The sequence below is a fragment of the Theropithecus gelada genome, chromosome 9 (assembly GCF_003255815.1).
Source record: "Theropithecus gelada isolate Dixy chromosome 9, Tgel_1.0, whole genome shotgun sequence".
NCBI classification, from domain to species: Eukaryota; Metazoa; Chordata; class Mammalia; order Primates; family Cercopithecidae; genus Theropithecus; species Theropithecus gelada.
Window position 1 is genome coordinate 84,793,696 of NC_037677.1, and position 13,412 is coordinate 84,807,107.

Here is a 13,412-nt window from a genome sequence, read left to right on the forward strand (position 1 = left end):
GCAGCCATAGAAGCAAGTTCTGCCTGTGCCTGTATATGTATATGCATGATAGTGGACATGTAAGTGTGAAACTTTAAACACTATTAGAGTAAGAAGTCTTTTGTTGAACTTTTGTTAGTTTGAGAGGCTGCAATAATTTTTCCCCTTTCAAAACACTGGAATAGAACTCATCATTTTGCTTTCCAAATTAGCAACAGGTAGCTGGTTTGGAAGGCTGGAGATTGATTTCTCTCCAGCTAGCAAGTCATGGGGACAGGTCACTGAAGCATGTGGGTGATATGCTGAACCACCAACTTGGCAAATATTGAACTATTTTAAGTGCATCTATTTTATGGTTCAGTAAATTTTTTGTTGTGTTAAATTCATTAAACTTCACACAGTCTAAATGCCACAGCACATACTGGAGAGCCCATAAAGTAACAGCACCAGCCATAAAAGATGGCAAAAGGTAAGGATTGATGTATTTTCTCTCTCAGTTTCTATTTAATTTTTATCTTTCATATTAGGACTGGGATTTGTTTTAAAGTTAAAAAGTACTGTGTGGATGGGAAAATCAACTGGAATCTTATTATTTTCTGAAAATCTGAAGGAAGGTCTCTTTGTCAGTCAAGTTGCCCTCCACGCTAAGATGATGACATATATGACCTACAATTCAGGATCACTTAATAACTTGGGGGATAAATGAGAAATAAGAATTACACTCTGTTACTCACATTTTGGAAAAATCTTGTTTTGTATAATTTGCAAAAATATTGATTCAAGGACACATCTGAAGACTTAAGATGGGGCCTTGACAATGTGATTATTCTTTATTCAGAATTGAAATTTTCATAAGGATAATCAAGTTTTTGGCACATAAACTGTTATCGTGATTTAATGCAATTTTCTTGAGAGAGTCGTTTGTTATTTTTTAAGTACCACTTTTCCTCCAACAAGGAGTAGTCAAAGCAATTCAGAAAAGTAGAGAAGGTGCAAGGTGCGAGGAATTTCCATTCTAGCATGGGTTGTAACTATCAAAATTACAAAATTGATTTTATACTCCACATGAAAAATGACAATAAGTGAAGAACAATTTTCCAGTAATTTTTCTTAACAAAATAGAAAACAAAATAATCAATAACAGAAAATTGTGAAAATAAAAACCCAGTGTACATGTAGAGAATAAGGATATAAGCACTAAATATAATTCTTTAAAGCTTCCAGAACACATAGGGCAGAAGTGATGCAGCCATCAAAGTTGGACTGAGTAAATCCATCCCCTCCACATGCAAGGAAAGGTTTGTGATGCAGAGTCATTTGGCCAGGACAGTTGGCAGCAGCATTTGTAACCTGAAAAAGTAAAAAGAAGACTGCAATTGACATTCTGCACTCTATTGTGCTGTCATGGCAACACCCACCTGGAAAAGGCTAGTCTACCTGGAGAAATCAAGATTTCTCACAAGAAGCACCAGAAAAAACAAACAAACAAAAAATGTACACACAAGAAATAAAAAACAAACCAAGACTCACTAAACTCCCCCAACCCCAGTTCAAGTGTTTATATTTATATTCATAAATGTTTAAATTTTCAGTTATTAGATAAGATAATCAGAAGTGGGTTGAACTTCAAAATTAGTAGGGCCTATGGTCTGAATGTTTATCCCCCTCAAATTCATATGTTGAAGTCCTAACCCGAGGTGATGGTATTAGAAGGTGGGGCATTTGGGGAGGTGATTAGGTCATGGGCAAAGTCCTCATGAATGGAATTAGTGCTCCTTATCAAACAGGCCCAAGGAAGCTTGTTGGTCCTTTCCACCATGTGAGGACACAGCCAGAGGTGCCATCTATGAGAAAGGGGGCTCTCACCAGACACTGGATCTGCCAGTGCCTTGATCTTGCACTTCCCAGACCTCAGAACTGTGAGAAAGACATTTCTGTTTATTAGCCACCCAGTCTATGGTATTTTGCTATAGTGGCCCAAATTGACCAAGACATCCTTCTTCATTTTCTCTCCACCACTCCTCACCCCATGGTTCTTTCTTCCTCACATATTTCCTGAGTGCTGTTCTGGCCCAGGCCCCATGTTGAGCACTGGAAGCAGGAGAATTTTAAAAGTTCACAACCTTGTCCTTAAGGAACTTTCAGTCCTGAGAGGAAGACTGACCCCAAAGCAGTCTTTTTTAACAGCTTTTTATTTTCATATCTGAACGTATGAAAAAAGGCACAGAGATTGTTTTCTGGAGAAAATATTCTCAAAATTTGGATGGATGATGGCTAATAAGCATTTGCAGTAAGGAGAATGAGTGGGAGGTGAATGCAGTTATGTTGGACACTGAGATGACTTGCCCACTGAAGCACCAAAAACCCTCTAAAAAACCAGAATATGAAAACTTGCTGTAATGGCCATCTGCTTGGGACTGCTTCACTGTACAACTTCAGGGGGCTCCATCCACATGGATGACAATATGACAGTTCTGGTCTCTCCTATACAATGTTTTCATGGATAGTAATAGAGTAAGGCCCATGAGGATTCACTTATCTGAAAATCAGGAAAAAAAATCAAGAAATGTAATAAATGCTATTTAAATTATGGTGCTGAGATCTTTGTTCTAGATAGGCTGAGTCAGTATATTCCCTTACAGTTTTTTTTTTTTTTTTCTTCTAGAGATAGGGTCTTGCTCTGTTGTCTAGGCTGCAGTGCTATGGCATGATCATAGCTCACTGTACTCTTGAACTCCTGGGCCAAGAGACTCTCCTGCCTTAGCTTCCTGATAGCTAGGACTATAAATGCACACCACCATGCCTGGCTAATTAAAAAAAAATTTTTTAGAGATGGGGTCTCACTATGTTGTCCAGGCTGGTCTTCAACTCCTGGTCTCAAGCTATTCTCCTGTCTTGGCTTCCCAAAGTGTTGAGATTACAGGCATAAGCCACCATGCCTGGCTTACAGAGCCTACAGTTTTCTTAAAGCAGAAAAACTTTGCCATAGATATTTTTAATGTATATGTTATATTTGCTTTTTAAATAGGGATGGTACTATTATTTCCCTGTTGAACCTCTAAAGACATGGGCCTCTGTAGACCTGTGTCACTCAGATATAAACACGAAATATTAAGAGCATCCTCTCACTTTTCTGGAGGTCTCTTACAGCAACATCATCTATTACAAACATAACTGATAATCTTGAAATCAGCAGACAAGATCTTTGAGTGGCTAAAATAGGCAGTACATAGTACAGTCACTTAAGCGCAGACTTGATTCTTTAATTAGAGCTTCTAACCTGCTTTAGATAGAATTTTATCAGGTTGGATTATTTAATTTGTCAGTAAAACACTACAGGAGGAAGAAAATGGCTAGGATCTTAGATATTAGTGATTTCAGAATGTGATAACCAATAGTCTAATAGCAAGGGATATGTATTAGTTCATTCTCACACTGCTATTAAGAACTTCCCTGAGACTGGGTAATTTATTAAAAAAAGAGGTTTAATTGACTCACAGTTCCAAATGGCTGAGGAGGCCTTGAGAAACTTATAATCATGGCGGAAGGGGAAGCAGGCACGTCTTACATGGTGGCAGGCAAGAGAGAGAGTGTGTGAAGGAGGAACTGTCAAACACTTATAAAACTGCCAGATCTCATGAAAACTCACTCACTATCATGAGAACAGAATGGGGGAAACTGCCGACATGATGCAATCACCTCCCACCAGGTCGCTCCCTTAACACATGGAGATTATGGGGATTACAGTTCAAGATGAGACTTGGATGGGGCCACAGAGTGAAACCATGTCGGGATGCTATATAAAAACTCAAAACCCAGACAAGACTGGAAAGAATCCTGGCAGTCTGGGTCAATTTAATGGAGAGGCAAATAACTTTCTGGCTCTTAACAGGAGCTGAGGGCATCAGTTATTAGCTGTCTTACAATCATTAATGTTCACCATGATGGCCCCAGCTTTCAAGAAGCAATTTCTAATATGCATAAAGTATTCATTGCTAGCATTTTTTGAATGCCCACTGCCTATCAAATGTTGTATATGCACACCTCATTTAATTCACATAGCAACCCTATGAGGTGGTTACTATTGTTCTTATTTTATACATAAGAAAGTTGAGGCTCAGAAAGATTACTACTTGCCCAAAGACGGAAAGTCAGTAGATAAAGAAACAGGGATTCGAACAGAGCAGGCCGACTCCAGAACTTACATTTCCAGCACTTTCAGAAATATTTCCATAAAGACTCGATTAAGTAAAACGAAACAACAATTTTTGATTTTTGTTTTGACTTAGATTTAATTTTTGACTTAGCTTTAGGCATCTGGAAAATTCACATCAATAGAATAACTCATTCATACATATTCATATCTATACATATATGTGTGTGTCTATGTATAATTTGCACATACATAAATCTCCATTTGTGGTAAAATTTTGATACATTCCTGTTGACATCCCTGTATAGATAAACTGTGGCACTATTAAACATTGCACAAGTATTAACCAGGAAGGAGTTTAAGGAAAAGGGTTTTGCCCGGTCATGAGCCGGTAATTTATTGGTGCTGTGTAATTTAATTTGATGAGTGGTAAAACACAGATGCCAGATCACATGGCTGGAAAACTGGGCCACTGATTAGCCAGTCGGCAGTTTGGATGAAATCAATCTCACTGTATTTAGGTGGAATCACCCATTTTGTAATTACCCAATAGGGAAAATATGAAAACATGGAGCGTGTATTGGCAAGCTCCTTCACCCATGTAAAGTAAGAGCCCTGCAGTGGAGGAGCACGTAATTGTCAAAGCCACAATCTCACAATAATGCAGCCTTTGGCTATGCTTTCAGCCACAGTGAGGAACCACAGCTCAATGACTGTGTTTAAGAGAGATGTCAGGGCTGAAACAACCCCTTGCAAATCCAGGTTGCTTTGGCTCACATGTGTGCCAGGGATGGTCAGAAAGAACTCTTGCCTGCTATAGAGTAGCAAATGCAATGTTTCTATAAATTTAGGTGATAACTGGACTGGGTATACAAATAAAGCTGAAGAAGTGGTTTTATTTCTGAGCAATTTAAACCCATGTCAATGTCTTTTGTTATATAAAATGCAAACGCCTAAGCCCCACATGGAGAGCTCTTCATAACCAGGATCTTACTTTCATTCAAATCTCACCTCGTGCCACTTCTCTCACCTTTGTCACCCTTGTCCTTGTCCCTTCTCTTGCCTTTGTCCTATCTATATTCAAACTCAGGTTCTTCTTCTTGTACTTCTGTGGCTTGGAACAAACCATTTTGCTGGGTGGTGTTGCATCATCCTCCTCTTTGCTGACAAGTAAATTGCTCATCCTTCAAGACTCAGTATAAACATCACCTGCTCTGAGGCATTCTTGCTCAGCCAGGCAGGGTCAGTGCCTTTTCAGCATGTTATTTCTATCTATTATATTACTTGCTATTTTGCAGTGTAATAATGTCCATGCCTGTCTCCTCCCCTCCTAGACTGCAAGCTTCTAAGAATAGGGGCTCTGACTCACTGATCTTTGTATCCAAGGCTGAGAACAGTGCCTGGATCATATTAAAGTGTGCAATAAATGTTTATTGAGTTAAAAGATATTGTACACAGTTGATCAAATGAAGGTCTTGACAGAAAACCTACACAAAAAGTGTTATTCAGAGGCTCCCCATATAGCAGAGGAGAAGCTCAAATGGAGGAACTATTGTATTTAGAAGATTCTTAATAATGATGAATGAAGGGATGTCCTCTGGCCTCAGACCGTGCACTGCTTTAATGACTGTCTCCTGTCATGTATTAAGTTGAACCACACAAACTTGCTGATTCTGTAGGTCAAAGATGGTAAAATATTGTCAATTTGTATATGGTTCAGCCTAATAGTTTCTTTGTACCATGATTACTAATTGTAAAAGTTCACACAAAAAAGTGCTTTTGGTGTGAAAATGAAATTAAAGATGAAAAGAAAGAGGTAGGCAGACAAGGAGGCTAAGTATTTCTTATCAAAATGACAGTTGATTATTAGCAAAATAATTCAAATAATGTCCATTCTTCCTTTTATATCTATGCTAAAGCTACAGTGCGTCCTTGGACTAGGAAACATTTACCCATAGAGAACAGTCATTTGTTTGGCCTATAGAGTGGCTTTATTTTAGGCTGACCTATTCAGCCATCCAGCCCATAATTTGGTTACTTAAACAAACCTTTCTGAAATATGGCAACAGGTGACACTCAAGAGGGTAGGCAAGAATTAAGGTTTTATAAATTCTAATTCTAGATGTGCAACTAATGCGATCAGGGAGCTTGGACAATGAATAATCAAATTTTTGCTGCTACGTTTCCTAACTTATACCATGAATGCAAATTATACCACATTTCATTGAATTTAAGGCACCATAAAACACAACAATATTTTATGTACCAATGAGAAAGAAAAATGGTGTCAACATGACACAAAAGTTTATTTTATACTTAATAGAAAAGTTCTTTCAGATTTGTCTATGTGTATCTTTTGCAAACATAAAAAGGAAATAAAAGAGAAATACATTGGTTAAGCCCTTCTAAAGGCTCACATTTAGAGATGGACTTCTCTGAACCACTCTTTAACTCAGACATGCTGATGTCTGATATCCATGCACTTCCCTATTCAGTCTGTCCTCTGTGCTGTCTAAAACACTGGCAGTGTGGCATTTCTGACAAGGATGTTCCACTGAATTATTTTTTCTAGGGTTTTCTTCTGAGCTGCTGACACTGTTCTGCAAGTATGGATTATGCTTTTTTCTCTTCATTGGGAAGAAAGGTTTTCAGACAGTAACGAGACTCATATTCTTTCCTCAAATTGTTCTTAAATAATTTGTTAGTTTAAATATCAAGAAGTTACAGCTGCCCACTCCAAGAGCACCAGAAATAACCAAGTTCACACATGTGAAAACTACATCTTGACTGTCTCCTGGTGTACACTGATGGGGTGGCATCTTATAGTTGAAGAAATACGGCAAGTATTAAGTAGGGTGATGGGAGAGGGATGGTAAATACTCCACAGTTTCTCAATGCACAACAAGTCAAAATATAATGAATGGTAGGATCCTTTAAGCAGTGCTTTTTCAGTTAAGTAGCATTGTTGGTGTTAGGACTTCTAATGTCTTTAGCATTGCTGGTTTAAACACTCCATTTTCTCAGCTCACCCAAATGAGCAGCCTCAGGTGAAACTGACAGAGATGTACTGGTTATCTAAGAATCCATTTGTTCATTTTCAAAGGTAAATGTACCAATTCCAGAACCAAGTCTGGTTGTCTTCCCAGATCATTCATCTTGCTGGGCAAATTTCCCCAACTGTATCATAGATTATGGGGGTGACACAGGTGCAGCAACTCCTGACAGACATCACTAATCAATCGTGGCAGTCTTTCCAGGAAGCCCAGCAGGGCCTCAGCATCCTTCTCCCTTCGGTGCCTCAGGCAGCCACCACCAGTCAATTGGAGTTGGCACTTGAGAGGAATTCTATATACCAACCCTGGATTAGAAGATTACAGAAGAAACACATAATTAGAAATAAGGGAACTAAATATTCTCTACTGTTTCTTTCTCTCCTTTCCCATTAAGTTACAATAGCTTGATGCATTGCCTTTCTCCAAACCAGAGACACTTCAGTGCCAAGAAACAGATCACATCAGGAGCCATTTCCTCTAGATGCTGCTGCAAACCCAATTACAATTCCTTCTAATAACCTTCTAAGACCCCTGTCCAGGACACTACCCTTCTCTGGGTCACACAGGTGCTTTGGCTGCTGTGTGAAAATAAACTACAGACGTTTTAGCTACAACCATAGTTCTACAAAATTGTATGCTAAAAATATCAGGGCTTGTGGAAAAAACAGAGTTGGGGGCAGATGACTCAAAGCCCATGGAACTTTGAGCCAAGCACTAACAAAACCAATAAACATCATAGTAAAGTGGCTAGTACAGTTAACATTCTCCCAGCCTCTGCGTCTAGCTACAGTGGTACATTCTTTGCAGCCTAGATCCTGGGGCTTGTGTTTCTCCTTTGAGATATGGGTCTTGGAGGACAGTTGCTTCTAAAGTAGACCATTTTGAGCTAAATTGAAAGTATGATCTAGGATCATATTTCATCTGCCTTTTTCATCAGTCTGTCACGTTAATATAGGGGAAATATCTTTGTGGTTTCACCATCTGGACGTCCACTTTTGCTGAAGAGCTTAACGTGGTAGAAAACCAGCAGTTCTTTGAGCCATTGGAACAGCCACTATTTGCACTAAAGGAAAGCACGTTTGTAGATTTTAAGTTTTTATTCCTGAGACTTTCATATTTAGTAAGGCTTTATGTTTGCCCGTAAGAAAAGTTACTCCAATTACTTCAAAATATAAATGAGTTTGAAACCAATATGAGTCTCCTGATATTGATCTCTTATTTCTTAACCGCATACAAGGTAATTCACATTAAAACACACACTCACACACACACACACACACACAAACCCTAGTTGCAAAGACTGTAGATAATTTTACCACTTTCTTATGTTACATTACCTTCCTGCAGGTCACTTTAATAAGCTTTGGGTATGCATAAGCCTTGACAGCAGATGGAGATATCTAAGCCGTCACTTGTATTTTGATACTCACACTGCATCTTTTAATAACAATTTTCGGCTGAGCGCAGTGGCTCAGACCTGTAGTCCCAGCACTTTCGGAGGCTGAAACAGGTGGATCATGAGGTCAGGAGATTGAGACCATTCTGGCCAACATGGTGAAACCCCGTCTCTACTAAAAAAAAAAGAAAAAGAAAAAGAAAAAGAAAAAAAAATACAAAAATTAGCAGGGCATGGTGGCATGTGCCTGTAATCCCAGCTACTTGGGAGGCTGAGGCAGGAGAATGGCTTGAATGAGAGAGTCGGAGGTTGCAGTGAGCTGAGATCGTGCCATTGCACTCCAGCCTGGCAACAGAGTGAGACTCCGTCTCAAAACAAAAAACAAAAAACAAAAAAAAATTTTTTTCATCCACTCCAATGTCTGACAGTGACTTTTTACTTAAATTGTTCCTGAATTCAGAGAAATTTTATTGTTTACTGGTTACACACTAACTTGACTGGGGAAAACTTTGAGTAATAATCTTCTTGCCTTGGCATTTCCCCTGCTCATTGCGTGTGTGAAGTATTGACCACACTGGCAATAATAAATAGCTATGAAGGCTAAGATGGTATGGAGCTGATTCATACATTTTCTCACTTCCTTGCATTTCTCTACTCTGCTGCCAGTGTAAACCTAAGCCCATGCCATGGTACATAAACAGCAGAAATTGAATATTTGGTTAACTTGTTCCTTTATAGCCCCTATCTATGCAAAGCACAAAGGTAGTTTTTCCCAAAAGGCAATCTGTGGCAAGATGGAAAAAAAGTAAGAATTCTGAGCATTTTCATGGAGCTAAGTACATTTTATATATATATTTATAAATCTGTTATGAGGTTGTAACTTTATTTTTTGGGTTATTCTTTTGTTTAAATTCTCGTAGCTGTGTTTTTGCCTTTTAAATTTTTACTTGAAGAATTAAAAGATAACAATATTATCTTAGCTCCCAAAACATTTAGAGGGGTTTTACTGGTCCACGAAAATACAGAAAAAAATGCTTGGAACCACTGCTCTGGGGTAAGGCTTGACACGGCTTAAAGCAGAGTCTCCGTCAGTCTGAAGAATGTTTTCTATGAAAGGGAGGGATGGTGGCTAGGGAGGAGCTAACGTGAGCTTTGAAAAACCATCAGTAATTTCCATTATCACTGGATAACCTGAGTTTGGGTTTGGTAAGTTGATGAGTAATTTTTAAAAATGGAATGAAATCTTGTATAAAATGTATTTCCCAGAAATCTGCATAATCTCTTTTTTATACAAATATTACTCTAGATAGAACTGGAATCTACAGGAACACATGGTTCGTTTGTTCGCCTATGGTTAAATATTTAGGTGGTAACCATCTAAGGGTTGGAGGAAAATAGGGATTGGGGGAAAATGACTTAATCAAATGTGGAATAAATTCAAATTACATGTGGCCTAGAGAGTGAATGTGGTTCATATTGATTCTCTGTATATATCTCCCTAATCTTACCATATTCCCAAGGCATTGATTATAGCATTGATCACATGCCTGTTTACACACACAGGGAGAAGTGTCAGTAAATGAAGGAGAGACAGAACTTATTCTGATGTCAATGGAAATGGCTGTTTACCTATTTGCATATAGGAAACTAGTCCAGGCACTCTGAAAAAGATATAACTTCAGTGTTGTGGCTACAGTGGAACAATACTATTAGCCACTGAGTAAAGTTCCATAATATAAGAAAGGAAGGGCTGGGATATGAAAGTTGAAAACAGGTTTTTTGTTTTTTTTTTTAAATGTATACACAAAATATTTTCTATTGGCCAAATTTAAAATGTAATGTTTCTACTTCTACTAGAGGTGTATTTATCCTTAATGTTCTCCTATTTTTAAAAAATCCTTTTGGGGTTTGACGAAAATCCAACAAAATGTTGTTAATTCCTCTACACACAACTAACCAAAATGCAATTTGGTAAGAGATGTTTGATATTTAAAAGCCTTTTGAGTCCTTAAAATAGCAAGCTATGGGGGCTGTGTCTTACCCATCTTTGTATTTCTGGTATCTATTACTCCACTGTATATGACTGGCATTGAGTAAATATTTGCTCAAAGAATAAATCAACACAGGCCAACAAAAAAGTTAATTCAAAGTTTTGAAATTTTTATATTCTCAGTGTTCAACTGGTCTCTAAAGGTGGTGGAATTTTTTTCTCTATGAAAATAATTTTCTTTAGTTTCTGAGTCTCTAAATTTTGCTTTCCCGCCCCCGCCCTCCAAATAACCATGCTATTAACCACCTTCTATTTTGTCACACTTAACCCCTCACCACTCTATCCCAGTTCCTGAGCAACTGAATTCCTCAGCACAACACCTATTCTGATTTAATTTTAAAAATTCTTTCTTAAAACAGTTGATTCTCTATGTTCAGATTTTTGTAGCAAAGTAGAAATCATACACATATGAAATACATGTGTTATATTATTAAGAAAAGTGAGGATAAAGATTATTTCTTAACCATACACTGCATCTTACTAAAGATAAGTGATATTCCAAACTGGGATAATAATGATAAATTGGGGAGCTGATTATACCATTTAATCTATTTTTAGGTATCTTTCTTTGATAACTGAACCTCTTTCGGCCACAGATTTTTGAGGCTCTCAGTTCTAATCATCTTATGCTACGGTACTTAATATTCATAAAGAGCTTTATCAACACATGGTTGCTTTACTGCAGAGATGGTACATTTTTAATTGGTTCTTATGTGTTGTGTTCATCATTTCATCTTTCCTCTGTTCTACTCATCTCTCCAGTGTTCTATTATATTTAATGGTGATTTCATAAACTCATTTCTTTGTTGTGCTTTAGAGAAAGGCTTACTTGTATTGTGGACTCCTGATTACTGAGCTCTGTATCTGGTACTACAGAGAGCTGCTGTAAAATTACTATTGGTTGGAATACCCTAGGTGTGAAGAAAGCAATGTGGTTTGCTCAATTCTCAGTGGAGCTTTTCATTTTATTGGCATTTGTCTATTCTATGTTAATAAACCATTGGGTAGATGCAGGCAGAATGTGCCACAAATCAATTATATGATCCATGTAGTAGCTTTAGTGGGCTCAAACTGCAAAGGACACACTTTGCTGAAATTGTATATTCAATTGTTGAGGTCTACATTGACTCTGTTTAGATCTATTCTATCTTTTAAAACCCTGAAAATACTGGAGCAAACTCTTTTGACGAGGACTTGTTCAGAACAAGCACACAATAAAGAATGAAATACGGTTTTCTCTAGTACTATTGAAGTAATAATGGACAGAACAATAGTCATATTACATTAGCCTTTAGAGTTTTTAATTTAATAGAAAATTGTTCTGCCCTTCAGCAAGTTTTAGTGTATTCATTCATTAATTCTTCAAATATTTGTTTTGTTCCCAGTAGTTGCTGAGCACTATGAAAAGTGTGAGGGTACAAAAACCAGCTCCTTTCTGTAAATTGATTTAACAGATTTGGAATTCTTTTGTTTTCATCTAAATATAAATGCTCTGTCACACTTTCTCAAAGGATCCAATTGCTTGGGATTCTAGGATGCAAAGGACTGAAAATGCTTTCCATGGTGAGTCCAGAGATAAACTGAAAATCACTTTTCCTCCTGAACTGGGCCTCACTACTACCTCTTCCCCCTCTGTAGGTTGACAGCTGGTTGATTTCCTGCAGACTCAATTTTTCTGCATTTCTTCTCCCATTCCCTATTTATTCTTCTTGATGACCCAGAAGCACGACATTGACATTTCTTTCTGGATCTCATTCATGTTGAATGGACCCAGTGACTTTATATCTGGGCCATAGGATTATGGCAAGAAAGAATGCAGCATTTTGATCTTCAGGTATAGAAACGAACTTCCTTCTACTTTTAATAATGTGAAAATTAAATTAAAAGTATTAAAAAATTTAATACTGTGTTCCTCAGAAAGACAATAATGGAGAATAAAAAACAGGTGGTTTTAAAAGTCAGCTTAATTGAACCTATATACAGTAAAATTTATTTTTTGTGTGTATTGTTCTATATATTTTGACAACATATACAGTTGTGTAACAGCCACTACAAATAACAGAGAACATTTCCACCACCCCCTAAATTTCCCTTATGCCGCACTGCAGTTAATCCCTTCCTCTCAATCACAGCCCCTGCTAACACTAATCTGTTTTTTGTCTCTACAGTTTTACCTTTTCCAGAAAGTCATACACACAGACTTTGAGTCTGACTTCTTTCACTGAGATGACGCCTCTGAGATTCATTTACGTTATTATAAATATTTCTAGTTTGCTCCTTTTTATTACTGAGTAGTTTTTCATTTATGGATGTATAATATTTACCCACTTAGCAGGTGATGAATATTTAGGTTATTTCCACTATTCAGCAATGATTAAGAAAGCTGCTCATATTATTTGGATATAGGTTTTCATGAGGATGCATGCCTTCATTGTTCTTGGGTAAATCTCTAAGGGTGGTGTTGCTGGGTCGCATGGTAAATGCGTGTTTAACTTTGTAAGAAACTGCCAAAGTATTCCTCAAAGTGGCTGTGCCATTTTGCATTCCTACCAGTGATACGTGAGAGTTCCAGTTGTTTCACATCCTTGCCAGCATTTGTCATCTTCAGAGTTTCTGATCCAAGCCGTGACTGGTTTCCTTCACATAGCATGTTTTTTTGTAGGTGTGTCATGGTATTTCATTGTGGTTGTAATTTGCACTTCCTTAATGACCATTGATGGTTATTATCTTTCTGTGTGCTCAACTGTCATTCACATCTCTTCTTTTTGTATGTTTTGTGAA

General features: G+C 37.6%; 1 protein-coding gene across 2 annotated transcripts in view; it reads right to left on the reverse strand.

Annotated features, from left to right (window-relative positions):
- Positions 1-13,412, reverse strand: part of RNLS (renalase, FAD dependent amine oxidase) — a 321,473-nt gene that overhangs the window by 9,489 nt on the left and 298,572 nt on the right. The window contains exon 7 of one of the 2 annotated variants that reach the window (XM_025396728.1): positions 784-1,329. The exons of the other annotated variant lie outside the window; for it this stretch is intronic. Coding sequence (XP_025252513.1) covers positions 1,177-1,329 — 153 coding nt within the window. The 3' untranslated portion in view covers positions 784-1,176. Of the gene's footprint in view, positions 1-783; positions 1,330-13,412 lie in introns of those variants that run through there. 2 annotated transcript variants of the gene reach the window in all.